The 15,991-nt window shown below is 37.5% G+C and overlaps 1 protein-coding gene and 1 non-coding gene across 5 annotated transcripts in view; both read right to left on the minus strand.

The window, feature by feature from the left end:
- Positions 1-241: 241 nt before the first annotated feature.
- Positions 242-15,991, minus strand: part of SGK3 (serum/glucocorticoid regulated kinase family member 3) — a 119,324-nt gene continuing 103,574 nt past the window's right edge. For all 4 annotated transcript variants that reach the window (XM_066378936.1, XM_066378933.1, XM_066378935.1 and 1 more), the window contains 4 exons: positions 13,676-13,771; positions 10,622-10,777; positions 4,431-4,520; positions 242-1,167 (listed from right to left, as the gene is read on the minus strand). In XM_066378936.1, the coding sequence (XP_066235033.1) occupies positions 997-1,167; positions 4,431-4,520; positions 10,622-10,777; positions 13,676-13,771 (513 nt within the window). In that variant the 3' untranslated portion in view covers positions 242-996. The remainder of the gene's footprint in view (positions 1,168-4,430; positions 4,521-10,621; positions 10,778-13,675; positions 13,772-15,991) is intronic.
- Positions 14,193-14,268, minus strand: TRNAS-GGA (transfer RNA serine (anticodon GGA)). The gene has a single exon. It is a non-coding gene; the product is annotated as a tRNA-Ser (tRNA).

The raw sequence follows: 15,991 nt of genomic DNA on the forward strand, positions 1-15,991 counted from the left end.
GTAGTGAAACTGTATATATTTATATTGATCCAAAAATTTACTATTCTACTTTTTAATTCCCAATTAGGTAAGTATTTTAGAAAGATCAATATTTTTCACTTAACCCATTAAGGAGGCAGTGTTAGAAAGCTATAACTACCAAGACTTAGACCTACTTAACAATGTATTAAATGTTCAAAAGGACAAAAAGAACATAAATAGAAAGTATTTGTAATATAAATACAGGACACAGAGACATTCATTTTGGCACCACCTAGAAAAAAAAATCCAGTAGTACTTTATTACCCTTCAGATCTTTGAAACATTTAAAATTAATATTAAACGTTTACTTTTACTCCAGAGGAAAATAATTCACAAATTTAAATTGGTATTTCAAAAGCAAAGGATTTCCTTTTGTTACTTCTTAATTTGATCTGCAGAAGGAACACTTATTCAAAGTGTTAATTAGCAGTCAATGTATTAACTATGCTTTTACATTTTAATCCTAACAACTGATTATTTCAAGCAGTGATTTATTATGAACAGATACGGTTTCCTCTTACACAGCCTTGTACCAATTGCATAGTTCTGATCTGAGAACAAAGGTCAAAGTAGAGATTTATAAAGGCATTTATCTATGTTAACTGAACTGAAACAGGCTGTTGAAAAACAGTCTATCTTCAGTAGATGTTAGTGTAAACTTAGAGGGAAAAAGAACAGTCATTAGCAAAAAAGTATTCTTTAAAAATAGGTTAATACTAAGAACAATAGGTTTTAAAATTTCTGTTTAAAAATAAGCTTAATAAACAAGAATACAAATTTTAATTCAAAACTTGGCTCTTTGAAATGCCCTATTTTCTTGCATACAGCAAAAAATACATTTTTCATAGTTGTTAACATTACATGTAAAAATGAGGCACTAGTTAAACATATTTGAATATATTCACACAAACAGGAGTTTCAGTCTCATCTGTATGTAGGCTTATATTTGCTCAATGGTTTCCAGATGGCAAATGTTCACAAAAATAAGTCTTCTGAAGGAGGTGCATAAGAGAAACCAACGAATGCATCATCAGCCTCCAGTACGCTGGCATTCACTATAGAATAGTCAGAAGACACACACACAGAATACGGAACTGTTTCTTCTGTAAATGCTGCATCAAAGTTCCTAATGTCATCTGGTCCTGCCTGAAACAGAAGAATATTATTATTCACCTTAGTTTTTTTCATTAATTCAGTTCTTCTTTAAAAACCCTTTGTAAATTTGTATATTTATTCTTGGCAAGTTTAGATGTCTTCTTACTTCATCGTTGCTTTCAAACATTCTCTCCTTTTATTACTCAGGTGAGGTCCTTCTAACAAGTTTCTTGTTGAGTGGAGTGAGAAGAGAGAGAAGGGTGAGGAAGGCTAGCATAACAGAATCCTTACCTATGTTAATTTGAATCTCAGTCCCTGCAAATGATCCCCTTTCTCTCTACCCATCACCTCTAGGTTAGAAAAGGGATTCGGGTAGGTTTTCAAGATAGCATTTTGCATTTGAGCTTCCACTGAATGCCTGCCCATCTGGTTTCTCAATTCTGGTTATCTTAATCTTCCTTTACAATCTTCATATAAGCAAATGGCCTATCCCCTTTCAAAATATTAACAGATAAAAACTGGGTTACAAAAATTAAAAAAAAAAAGCGAGCGATGGCTCTGTCTACAGAGTTCTCAAATTCTAGTTCTGCAACTTGAACTAAACTGTGGGCAAGTTACTTAACCTTGTCTGTGCCTAAATTCAGTCCCCAGTATTATGTGTAAACTAACAGCACTATTTCATAGGACTGTTGTCAGGGGTAAGTAAAAAAGAAACAAGTATTGAGTATAGAGAACGAGAATATCTACTTTATCCTACTATAGCTTTTTTTTTTTTTGTATTTTTCTGAAGTCAGAAGCAGGGAGGCAGTCAGACAAACTCCTGCATGCGCCTGACTGGGATCCACCCAACATGCCAACCAGGGGGTGATGCTCTGCCTATCTGGGCCATTGCTCTGTTGCTGCTGGAGCCATTCTAGCGCCCGAGGCGGAGGCCATGGAACCATCCTCAGCGCCTGGGCCAACTTTGCTCCAATGGAGCCTTGGCTGCAGGAGGGGAAGAGAAAATTAGAGAGAAAGAGGAGGGGGAAGGGTAGAGAAGCAGATGGGTGCTTCTCCTGTGTGCCCTGACTGGGAATTGAACCTGGGACATCCACACGCCGGGCCAATGCTCTAGCTTTTTAAAAAATAGACAGAATGGGAGCTAGAAGAATCAACTTGTCATCGCTTCACTTTAGCTGTGCATTGATTGCTTCTCCTATATGCCTTGACGGGGTATGTGTGTGGTTCAAGCCAGCCTAGTGACTCCTTGCTCAAGCTAGCCACCTTGGGCTCAAGCCAACAACCTTGGGATCCTGTTGATAATCTGTAGTCAAGCTGGCGAGCCTGTGCTTCAGCCAGTGACCTTCCGGTTTCAAACCGGCGACTTCAGCATTCTGGGTCAATGCTCTATCCACTGCGTTACCATTGGCCATTTTGATCTCTGTTAATCTGTTAGGTGAAAAATAGTAACCTGTTAAGGTTTTACTTTGTATTTCTTCAACTGTCCCTGAGTTTGAACACCTTTTCATATACTTAAAAACCACCTGTATTTATTTTTCTGTTATTGCATACTTTGTGTCTTTTATCCTGTTTCTACTGGTTGATGGTCTTTTTTACCCTCATTAACTTATAAGAATGCTTTATGTACTAAGGAAATTTTGCCTAGTTTGTTATTTGCAGTTTTTTTTTTTCATGCAGACATTTCTAAATTTTATGTGGTCAAATTTACCAATTTTTTTTTCTCTTATGGCTTCTCAGTTGTGGGTCTTGATTTAAAAAGTTTAATTAATTAGTCATAGAAGAACAGGAATCCAAACCTGAAGGTATCTGACTCTGAAGTCAACACTGTTTCCATTTCCAATGTTGCTTAAGTGGAGTCCCTAAGTCTTTAATGTGCCTGATGACATATTTATGTGAGAATGACAAAACTGAGCAGGACTCTCACTATAAAGGGATAAATTAAATTATTCTTAAAGATCCAAGGTTCTTATTGCAAATACTAGAAATAGGGACAGAAATTGTATCTAATAGAATAGCATCTGAAATAGTCACTCCTGGATGAGCTATGTGAAATCATTCAATCAACAAATACTGTTATGTTTATAAGTGCATGATATCACAATTATTAATACCAGCAATAAGTCATGCACTGAAGCTGACCTTTAAAAAAAGTATGAATAGATTATATAATACTTACTTTCCTGAAGTGATTTCCTTATCCTGCTCTAATTTACAAAAAGTACTTCAAGAGTTTTACAGCAACACCAAAAAACTTTAAATAAAAGGAAAGCAGATTCACCTATGATCCTGCAACCCCAAATCAATCTTAGTTTATATTCCCTTTGAGTCCTTATCAATTATTTTTACTGCTATAATTGTAAATCACAAAAATTATAATTACCATGTTTTCATATAACATTTTAAGGATTTCCAAGTGTCTCATTTTTATATTTATTATCATTATTATCACTTACTTAACATGAAAGGGCTGTAGACCCATAAGAAACATGGAAAAAATAATGACTTTGGAATCAGGCACTGGTTTGAATCCTTGTTCTGCTACTTTTTAATCAGGGTATGTGACATCTCTGAGTTCCCATTTATAAAACAAGTATAATAATAAGAACAATAATAGCAGTACCATGATAGCTTATTTGAGGAATAAATTACATATCGTAATGCTTAAAAGTATATATGCTTAAATATATGAAGTTATCAACAGTAACATTATTGACCTACTGATGATTTCTCAATATTGTTAACCCTGTAAACAGTTCTTTAATGTAGCTTTTCTGCTTTAAAATAATATCCATTTTCAGGTAAAATAGTTCCATCATTAGATTTAACAAGTCAAGCTAACATGAACATTTTTAAAATAATGTTTTACTGCTTTCCGAAATACATGTAACAATTTATGTTACCATTAAATATGTTTGCCTGTATCTGGTTTTATATCAATCTAGAAAAAACTGTGCATTAGTGTTATTTAAAATGTTTGTTGACTTATGAGTATAAAAATGATACCTCATAGTTTAATTTGCATCTTTTTTTTTTAACCTATTGAGCTCACCTTTTCTTTATTCATGCTCCAGGAAACACTTCACAATTATTGTACAGGGAGATATTTTTATCAGTCTAATATTGCTATAATTTTATTAGTCATCTTGAAGTTATTAGTTGTACTAGACAATCCTGAGTGATATATTTCACAAACATTTATGTAGTGATTCAATTTTATTCAGGTTAGATTTTGAGGTCTTTGCTGAAATTATGATGAGCTATACAGTTCTACATTTCTCTATATTAGTAGGAAGGACTTGGATATATATACTTACTACATTAGGATTAAATGGTGGTGGAATCTTCTTTTGTACAAGGTCAGTCCAACTGAGTGATTCGAAAAAGGGGTGATTCTGAATTTCAAGCTAGAATATTAAAGAAAATACATATGTTTTTAAACTAATGCTGAAGAATATATTAAGTACTCACAGGAGAATTTTATGAAGCCAGCCAAACATTAGCATTTTGCCCCTCAATAATCCTTTTTAGATACATGTTTGTTATTCAGGTGGCAAAGTGGAAGCAGAAAGACTACTTGAGCAGACATGACAGATTTATATCCTCTTCACTATCATAACTTGCTCATAGGTAAAATGGAGTTAACATTTCTGCCCTACATACTTAATGGGTTGTTTTAAAGATAAATGGAAAATGTAAAAATAAGAGTGGCATAAAAAGATGAAAGCACTACACAGGTACAAAGAATTATTAGTTATCTGAATGGGGGGGTAAAGAAGAAGTGAGGCAAGAGAGTTTTACACAGTGGGGCAGAGATAAAACCAAGATGATGAGTTCTACTACCAAAAACTATTCCACTCCAGGTTCCTACTATCAAAGGTTGGCAGAGAACTGATTCCAACTTTTTCCCCTGCAGGGTGCCATGGAGTATAGAAAGTAGGATCCTACCTAGTTTGGTGAGTTTAAAAAGATTTTCTAGAGAATGTGGTATCTGACCAGAGTTCTGAAAGATGAGTAAGAATTAGCTAGCCAAAAGAATGAAGTACGTGGGGATACAAAACAAAAAGCAACAAACAAACTCATAGACACAGGCAACAGCAGAGTGGTTACCAGGGGGACAAGGGGTGGAGGAAGGATGAAGAGGACAGGGGTCAAATACATAGCGACAGAGAGAGACTAGACTTTCGGTGGTGAGCACACAATGCAATACACAAATAATGTACTGTGGAACTGTATACTTGAAACATAATCTTACTAACCAATGTCATCCCAATTAAGTTAAAAAATAAAAAGAATAAAGGGAGAACATTCCAGGCAGAATATGAAGGCCTAGAGGTGGCAAAGAGCTTCATCTGGTCAAGAAAATGAGAGTCCTTATAGTTGGAGAACAGAGTGAAATGGGGACTATCACACAAGAGGTAAACGAGCCGTATCAGACTGGCCTACATTCGAAATTTTTACATTTTATTCCAATGTTATAGGAAGCCATTGAGGAGTTTTAGGAAGGTAATGTCACAAACATGATGAGGTTTTCTTGGTTTGTTCTTAAAGACCACTCTGTAAAGGGGGACTGGACAGGACAGTCATAACAACATAAAAAAATAGCTACTTTTATAGCCAAGCAAAAGAATGCCAGAAAAAGAGGAGTCGCAGGAGGCCTGGAGAGAAGTGGCTGCATGCAGGAAAGATTTAGGGAGGCAATTACATCGGGATCTTGCTGTCTGCTGAATAGGGAATAAGGAAGAGAGACGAGTTAAGAATGACTCACATCATGGTAAGCAAAATAAAAGGACAAGAACCGTATGATTTCACTACTATGTGGGATATAAAAAAGAAAGCATCAAATGAGCAAAACAAAAACCTCAGAGACACAGATAACAGCATGGCTACCAGACAGCAAGGTGGGTTAGGGAGAGATTGAAGAGGGTAAAGGAGGTCAAATATATAGTAACAGAAGGAGATTAAACTTTGGGCAGTGAGCACATAATGTAATATACAGATGATGTATTACAGAATCACACAACACCTGAACTTTACATAATCTTTTTAACCAATGTCGCCACAATAAATTTAATAAAAAATATTTGAAAGTAACGGTAAGAAAGAATTATATAATATGTTAAATTTATAGTCATATAAGAGAATATTGATACAGAAAGATCTCCAGGATAAATGATAAAAGCAAGTATAGAACAGAGTACACTGTGCCCTCATTTGTGTAAAAAAAAATTGCTGGAGAGGGGCTGAGTAGGATCGTGGGAATTTGCTGAGAGGATAAAAAATAGGAAGATATATTGATAGTGATGACTTTTGGAGAACAGATAGAGATCTGGGGTAGAAGGTTACATTTTTCATTGTGTACTCTGAAAAATGATTTGAATTTTTCACATTTTTTTCTTAACAAAAATACCAATAAATACATAAATGTAAAAAACAAACAAAAAAAGAATGCTGGGCCCTGGCCAGTTGGTTCAGTGGAGAAAGTGTTGGCCCAGCATGTGGATATCCTGGGTTCAATACCAGTCAGGGCACACATAAGAAGTGACCATCTCCTTCTCCGCCCCACCCCCTTCCTGCAGCCAGTGGCTCCGGGTCCAAGCATTATCCCGGGCGCTGAGGATAGCTCAGTTGATTTTAGAATCAGCTCCAAACAAGTGTTGTCAGTGGATCCCCGTCAGGGCACATACAGGAATGAGTCTTTCTATCTCCTCCTCTCCTCTCACTTAAAAAAAAAAAAAGGAATGTCTGTCAGATTTCTGACCTGAGGATCATGGAAGGAAGATGGCAGGAGTTCAATTTTGAACATGCCATGTTTGAGGTATTCTCATGAAATGCAAGGGGTAGTGCTGAATAGGCAGAAACAGTATGAATACAGAGTTCAGAAGAGAGGTTTGGACTGAGGATAAAAATGTGTAAGACAAGCCTGACCAGGTGGTGGTACAGTGGACAGAGCATCAGACTGGGATGCACAGGACCCAGATTCGAAACCTTCATGTCGCCAGCTTGAGCATGGGCTCACTGGCTTGAGCGTGGGATCATAGACATGACCCCATGGTCGTTGGCTTGAGCCCAAAGGTCACTGGCTTGAAGCCCAAGGTCGCTGGCTTGAGCCAAAGATTATTGGCTTGAGCAAGGGGTAACTCGCTCTGTAGCCCCCCGGGTCAAGGCACATATGAGAAAGCAATCAATGAACAACTAAGGAGACTAAGGAGCCACAATGAAGAATTGATGCTTCTCATCTCTCTCCCTTCCTGTCTGTCTGTCCCTATCTCTCCCTCTGTCTCTGTCACAAAAAAAAAAAAAATGTGTAAGACAAAAGACATGAGGGTAACCAAAGCCACAGGGAACATTGAGACTGTCCAGAAGACAGCGCAGTAGAAGAAAAGAGGGTTTTAGGACAACCACAAGGGACTGTAACACTTAATGGTCAGGTTGAAGAAGAGCTCACACTGGAGATTCTAGAGGGCCCAGAAACACAGAAAGGAGAGCACAAGACAAGTCCGTGCTCTTGCAGATGCCTAGGGAGCAGAGAGTGTTGGAAGTTTAAGTGCTGCTGAGAATGCAAGTTGAGGAATAGAAGTAGTCATTAATTCCAGCAGCTATTTTGTGGTGAACTGAAAAATAAGATGAAACTGGGAAAGGGAGAATGCATATAGAAACTCTCAATGAATTTGGCTATGAAGGGAAAAAAGAGTATTACCTTGCAGTATTAACTCTACTGGGTCAAAGGTTTGGGTTTAAGAAGCAAAAGACTTGATAATGTTTAATTATTGATTGGAAGGAACTAGAACAAAAGGGTGCAGTTATCTCTGCAGGAAAAAAGCTTGCATAACATTCCCTGCAAGGGGTTGGGATCCAGCACAGGAAGAAACTGAACTTTTCCAGTATAAAAGAAAAAAAATATGACCAGAGCAAGGTATATGTAGGTCTGTGAATTCACTAGCAAGAAATTGAGTTAGTTCTGCTCTGATGATTCTATTTTCGCTGTAAAATCATCCACTAAAAGTGAAGAAAAGGAATCTGGAAATCTGTGGAGAAGATCTGAAACAGTTTCTACAAAAAGTAGGACAATAAACTGGAAAGAGAAAGACAGGGCATTATCAGAAAGTGGTAAAGCACAGAGAGACTGACGACTATGACTTCACTGTGCTTCCTTCCAATACAACCATGTGATATTGTGATCCATTGTATGAAATATTGTATGTATGCATTTGGTCTTTATCCAGTTTCTGGCACAAAGCTCCCAAACCCCCTGGAATTTCCTAAGTGATAAAAGTAAGTGGTGACTCTTGTTATGTCAATAAGGTGACTTTTGGACCCCACCCAAAGATGAGGACTGGCTGCCAAGAGAACCAACCATGTGATTAGAAAGTTAAAAACTTTCAGTCCCAACCTTCCTCTCCAAACCTCTGGGGAAAGGAAAGCAGTTGATTCAATTGCCAATGGCCAGTAACTTAGTCATCATGACTATGTAACGAAGACTCCAAAAAAACCCAAAATGACATTTCATCAGTCCTTTATCAGAGAGCTCCCAAGTTGGGAATGTTTCCACACGCCACCTTGCCGGGCCCCAAGCTCCATTTGGACAGAAGCTCCTTTGTTTGGGATCTTGCCCTATGTATTCCTTCATCTGGCTATAGATTTATATCCTTTGTAATAAATCGGTAATCGAGTAAGTAAACAGGTTTTCTTGAATTCTTTGAGTCATTCTAGTATATTAATCAAACCCAAGGAGGGGCTGTGGGAACCTCTGATTTAGAGCCAGTCTGTCAGAGCTTAGGTAACAATCTGGGCCTATGACTGGTCCTGAAATGGAGGGCAGTCTTATGGGACTGAGCCCTTTTCTTATGAAATCTGATTTTGTTTCAGGGTAGATAATGTCAGAATTGAGCTGAACTCTCAGACACCCTGAGGACTGCTTACTGGTGTGGGGAAGCCTCCACATATACACATATTGAAATTGGCACCAGAATCTCTTCAGTATTAATGCTGGGTTTCAGTAGCAAATGCTTCTGAGTGAAAAACACTTAACTTACATACATTTCCCAAGTTTTCCCCTATTGTATGTATATATGTATGTATGTATGTATTTGTTTTAGTAACAGAGACAGACAGACAGAAAGGGAGAGAGTTGAGAAGCATCAACTCATACTTGTGGCACCTTAGTTATTCATTAATTGCTTTCTCATATGTACCTTGACCAGGGCACTTCAGCTTAGCCAGTGACCCCTTGCTCAAGCCAACGACCTTTGGGCTTAAGCCAGTGACCATGGGGTCATGTCTATGATCCCACACTCAAGCCAGTGACTTTGGGGTTTTAAACCTGGGTCCTCAGCATCCGAGATCGGTGCTTTATCCACTGGGCCACCACCTGGTCAGGTTGTATTTAGTTTTAATTTGTGCGACAAGTTTCACCTTGCAAAGAGCATCCTCCTATTTAATTATTTTTAAACACATTGAAATCTGTTAGGTAATAATTTCTGCTAGAATTACAGATATCTCCTCCCAAAGGACCAAAAAGGCCTCTTGAGTGGCTATAAATATTTCATTATAAACACTTAAAAACTGTGTCATCCTACTGGTGTCTGAATATTTCTTGTTAGTATAGACACAGACACATTGGGATTGGGTTCAGGAACCCTTTTTAGCCTAGCTGTGAAACTTTCTTCAGCAGCGTAGAGCAGCCCAGAGATGACAGCTGGATTCACCTGGGCTTGTGACTTCTGAAGTCAATAAAAGGATTGAGGGGCACGGGGGTGCCAAGTATTAGCAAGGCTGACTGAAACAACGGACTGTGGGATCCAAGCTGGAGACAGAACTGTTGACAGAGTCATCTGCTGAACTGGGGAGTGTAGGAGGCGACAATCAGTAGCACACAAGTTTGTTATTCAAAGCTCAAGTTCAAGATTGATAAACAGCCCCTAAGAATTTCTGAAAAATTTAAATGCACTTAAAGTTTATGTTCCTCAATAGTTCATGAATACTGACACACTAACATAACACTGGTAATTATATTAGCAATTTAATTACCCTACTTAATAAAAGAAAAACCATATATCTCAAGAAAATATCACCAAATTCACAGGAAAAAAAAAGGTACTTAATGTCAGTTCAAGGTAAAATACACTGCCTCATGCAGTAAGGAAGCACTTAAATTCTTGCTAAACAAAATGATCTAAAAGTTCAGGTAATTAAAAATGCATGCCACAACTATTTTTAAAAAGGGAGGAGAGAAAAAAATTCTAATAAATAAAAACCAAATAAATAATAGATGTTGAGGGATGAAGAGAAGATCGATCCGTCATGGGGATCAAACAAGAGGATGCACGTGCGGTGCTTCAACTCTGTGCCATTCTGTCTACGAACACGGGTGAAATCTGCTTGGGCAAGCTACGCATTTTCATGGTGCTCTTTAAGAGCTGTATTCATACCATTAAATACCACATAAAATAAGGCTTTATCTTCAAATCATAAGTAAGCCTAAATAAAGTGGGAAAGATATACATACAAAGTCTTCTTTGGCACCAAGCCGATTTTGCCTGTCTTTTTCTAGGAGCTCTTCCAGAATGGACCAGGCTGTGAGGCTCACTCCTGGCCTCAGATTTAGAGGCTTGTGAAGAATGTTGTCATACATTTCAGCAACATCTCGACAATAAAAAGGAGGCTGAAAGAAAAAAAAGGCAAAATAAAGTTAGTGTTAACTGAACTATAACTGCACTATGCCAAAATGCTTGGGTTAAAATAGCTCAATTTGGCTTTAATCTACGGGGAGCAGACTAGGTCTGGACAACTGCAGAAATGCATGGGCCTCTTTGCATGTGCACGTGTGCAATGTGGCCTCCTGATGCGAAGGGGTTCTAAAACCCAGCACACTGTAGAGTTTCATGCATGTTCACTGAATGGATTAGGGTCAGTCTGTTCACTAACACCTTGTGGACAGGTATCAACTGCATAAAGCTTGCAATAGTATCTGTTTTAAAAAAAACCACCACCAGCCTCATCATAGGCACAATAACAGAATTATTGGAAATAGAGATCCACCATTAAATAACTTCTTGAGACTTGCAAATCAACTAATTAAAAAATAGGTTCCCAGTAAAGATGGAGAACTAAAGATCGTGTTCCTTCTGAGTAATGTGGCAGGGACAGCACTACGGGTGTATTCTGCAAAAAGAAGAACGTTATTTTTTACTTTTTAGAATCTAGCTTGATCTTATTATAGTTAATATAAGTCTCATTAATGAAGTACAGTGGTACCTTGACACACGAGTTTAATTCGTTTCATGGCCGAGCTCATGGCTCAATTTGCTTGTGTGTCAAACAGAATTTCCCAATTTAAATTAGTGGGAATGCGATGAATCCGTTCTGGCCCCCAAACACCACACAAATTTTTTGTTTTATATGCTTTTAAATAAAAAAAATGTACTTATAAATAACAAATACATATATATATATATATATATATATATATATATATACACACACACACATATAATAAGAGAGAATGTAAAGAAATAAACTGGTTTATGAAGTGTATTTACCTTCAAGGTCAGGCGAAGATGCTGGTGGAGGGGGAGGAGACTGGCGGAGGAGGTTTTCATTTCGTGTGCTATTACTTAACATAACTTATTCTCTACACACTTAAAGCTACATTTAATTGCAAAATTTAGCTTACACACTATGTAAGATATGTAACTTTATCGCTAAACTTAATTGCTATTTTTTTACCTTGCTTAATCATCATCATTTTCTTCACTGACTTTTGGCTTTTTCGCCACACTTTCCTCACTTTCACTTACTTAGAGGCCGTTTCAACAAAAACCTTTCCATGGAAGTTTGTTTCTTCCTTCCTTACAGAACATTCAGCTGGCCATCTAGTGGAGGCCAGCTAGAAAGGTGGTGAAAGCTCGTGATTCATATATCTGCTCGTAACTTAAAGTAAAAAATCCCATGAGTGACTGCTCGTCTCTCAAATTGCTCGTGTTTTAAAATGCTCCTGTGTCAAGGTACCACTGTATATGTTTCAAATGCTCCCTTCTGAATCAACTACATTTTATATACAATGAAAATATTTTAAACTTTCAAAGTCCTCTAAAGAAATTCAAAGGATTCAGAAATATCAGGATGGAAAATACCCAACATTTAAAGAAATTAAGGTATACAGTGGTTAATCAGGAATTCTAAGGCACTGGCATAACTAGAAAACTAGACCTTTTGACAAGTGGATCTTGGTCAAGGGTCAAGAACAGACAGTGTTGGAGGTCATGAGACTCTTATCATTCAAAGTTAGCAACATGGGAGAAGTACTCCTAAACGTATTGAGAGCTCCCCCGTTTTTTTGGAGGGGAATAAAAAGCTGAAGAAAATAACAAGCACCAGCTCAGGTCTCAGCTGATGGGTAGTATTTAGCTTAGCAGGGGCAGCACCAGGGGGGGGTGAGAGGATTGTTCCCAGCCTAAGGCTGCTAGATCCTCATGGGACCACAAAGGGAGCCTAGAAAAAATCTTGAATATTTCAAAAAGTTTAAACAAAAACATATACTATTCCTATAAGGATATATAAGCTAACTAAAATGCCTAAATTGTTTGCTTTTGGCTAGAGCAGGGGTCCCCAAACTACAGCCCGCTGGCCGCATGCGGCCCCCTGAGGCCATTTATCTGCTCCCCCCCGCCCCCCGCTGCACTTCTGGAAGGGGCACTTCTTTCATTGGTGGTCAGTGAGAGGAGCATAGTTCCCATTGAAATACTGGTCAGTTTGTTGATTTAAATTTACTTGTTCTTTATTTTAAATATTGTATTTGTTCTCGTTTTATTTTTTTACTTTAAAATAAGGTATGTGCAGTGTGCATAGGGATTTGTTCATAGTTTTTTTTATAGTCCGGCCCTCCAACAGTCTGAGGGACAGTGAACTGGCCCCCTGTGTAAAAAGTTTGGGGACCCCTGGGCTAGAATATTAGCTTAACATAGTAAACAAATGTACTCATGTTAATCAGAAGTTCTGGCTGGCCTTATGTATCTTTAATTAATAAAAACTGGGGAAATAGTAGTACATAGTAAACATCACCTTTTAAAAATGAAATCTTAAGACTGGTTATATAGTATATGGTGAATGGAAAAGAGGGTTCCCAGTGATGGAAAAAGAGAAGCACCAGCATATTAATTAAATCCCGTGAAAACAAAATACAAGGCAAAACCCAAAACACATAAATACAAACATATTTTTCCCTTCCATCTTTTTGAAATTAGGCAGAATAATGACTGAGGTAAACTGAATGAAAGTGGATAATTTTAATGCTAAGACTATGTGTCTATTTCTAAAAAAATGCAGGAGGGATGAGAATAACTGATAGTAATTAGTATCACAGAGAAAAGTTCTATTACAAAACTAGTTACAAAATGAAAGATTTTTCTTTTTGTGCATACATGGTTTTGGATTTTTACCAGGTTATTACTGCTCTCTTAGTGTTATCTAAGTGTCCACAAGATTATTAAAAGAGAGAAAAGAGAAGATGCAAATCAAATATAATATATTAGAAAAATAAAGAAAGAGGAGAAATACATACCAATCCATATAGCATTTCATAGAGAACAGCGCCAAGGCACCACCAATCTACAGTATTGTCATAGGGTTGCTTCCTGATTACTTCAGGTGCAAGGTACTACAGACAAGATTGAATATTAGAGCAACTCAATAAACAAGACAAAATTTAGGAATAACTGAGAAATTTAACAAATTTTAGGTGTTACTATCACACTAAAAACATCTAGATTTTCAACTGGTTGATTATTTTCATTATACCAGTTCTTCAGAATACATTGGGTCTTTTTTTTTTTTTTTGTATTTTTCTGAAGCTGGAAACGGGGAGAGACAGACAGACTCCCGCATGCGCCCGACAGGATCCACCAGGCAGGCCCACCAGCAGTGATGCTCTGCCCACCAGGGGACAATGCTCTGCCCACCAGGGGACAATGCTCTGCCCCTCCGGGGCGTCGCTCTGTTGCAGCCACGGGAGGGGAAGAGAGAGGCAGAGAGGAAGGAGAGGGGGAGGGGTGGAGAAGCAGATGGGCGCTTCTCCTGTGTGCCCTGGCCAGGAATCGAACCTGGGACTTCTGCACTCCAGGCTGACGCTCTACCACTGAGCCAACAGGCCAGGGCCTACATTGGGTCATTTTTTAAAACACATATATTCAAACATTTCCCAACAGAAACTGTGATGCAGTTAAGACAAACAGAAGAGGGGAGTGAATATAGAATCTGTAGTACAAAGTAGGTAAAGTAGGCTTTTTGTGTGTGAGGGGGAGTCTTTTACAAGATTAACTTATTTTAGAAATTCTTCTGGTCATTACTCAGAATTATTTCTCCGGCAAAATTCCTAAGGTGGCAACTATAATTCATTTTTTCTTTACAATGAAAGAAAAAAAAGAATGAACTGCATTCTTCTTAGGAAATTAGAGTTGTAATTCTCTAACATGTTAGAAATGTTATTTAAGTTATTAGACAGCTATTTACATTTTAACTTGTAAAATACTCAAACTCATCACCATTTCACAAATATAAAATGCTAAATTTGAATTTTAGATTCCAAAATATATATTTTCTCTTCTCATATGAAATAAGGAAATAATTATTTAAGCTTTTTATATGCTCCAAAAAAATAGCAAAATAAATTAAAAGGGTTTAATAATTCATGGTCACACTTAAACTTAAATGACAAAAACAAAAAACAAACAAAAAAACCCTTTGTTTCCTTTCTAAAAACTACAAGCTTGAAATATTTTGTTGACCCTGGCCTGTTAACTCAGTCAGAGCATTGTCCCAAAATGCCAAGGTTGCAGGTTCAATCCCTGGTCAGGATACATATGGGAAGCAACCAGTGAATGTACAACTTAGTAGAACACTAAATGAATGTTCCTTTCTGTCTCTCTCCCTTCCTCTCTGTCTCTCCAAAATCAATAAAAAAAAGATTTTGCCTGACCAATGGCACAGCAGATAGAGTATCAACCTGGAACACTGAGGTCCCAGGTTCGAAACCCTGAGGTCGCCCATTGAGTGTAGGCTCATCGGCTTGAGCACAGGGTTGCTGGCTTGAGAATGGGATCACCGATATAATCCTATGGTCACTGGCTTGAGGCCAAAGGTCACTGGCCTGTAGCCCACGGTTGCTGGCTTGAGCCCAAGTCACTGGCTTGAGCAAGGGGTCACAGGCTCAGCTTGAGCCCTCCAGTCAAGGCACATATGAAGAAGCAATTAATGAACTGAAAGTGAAGCAACTACAAGTTGATGCTTCTCACTCTCTCTCCCTTCCTGTCTCTCTCCCCCTCTCTCGAAAAATCATAAAACAAAAAATATTTGAATTATGAAATCAATGTACATTCACAAAAAATGTTTCTTCAGACATAAACCAAAATCTAATGGCTACAAATGTACATAAGAACTAGGGTTAGATTAAAGAAAGGAAGAAAAACACATTTTAAAGTAAGTATTATTTACAGGTTCTTTTAATTAAGTTTCTGATCTTTTATTTTGATTACATTTTATTGGCATGACACTGGTTAACATAATTTTAAAGGTTTCAGGTGCCCAATTCTACTATACATCTCTGTACATTGATCTTGATTATAAGTCTCATGTGAGCCATTTTATCACACATTTTCAACAATATTTGCTATTACTCTATAATAATAAAGTACTACTTGGCACCTAAGATCACTATAAATATATTAACATTAGGAAAGTTTAAAATAAACCAAATGTGTGTGTGTAAAAGAGAGAGAAAATAAAAAGGCTTTAACATAAATTATAAGGATTATTATTATTATTGTCTTAAATAGAAAGATATGTACATGTCTGCTAGCTAAAATGATTAGAGAATGGGATG

The sequence above is a fragment of the Saccopteryx leptura genome, chromosome 3 (assembly GCF_036850995.1).
Source record: "Saccopteryx leptura isolate mSacLep1 chromosome 3, mSacLep1_pri_phased_curated, whole genome shotgun sequence".
Taxonomy (NCBI): domain Eukaryota; kingdom Metazoa; phylum Chordata; class Mammalia; order Chiroptera; family Emballonuridae; genus Saccopteryx; species Saccopteryx leptura.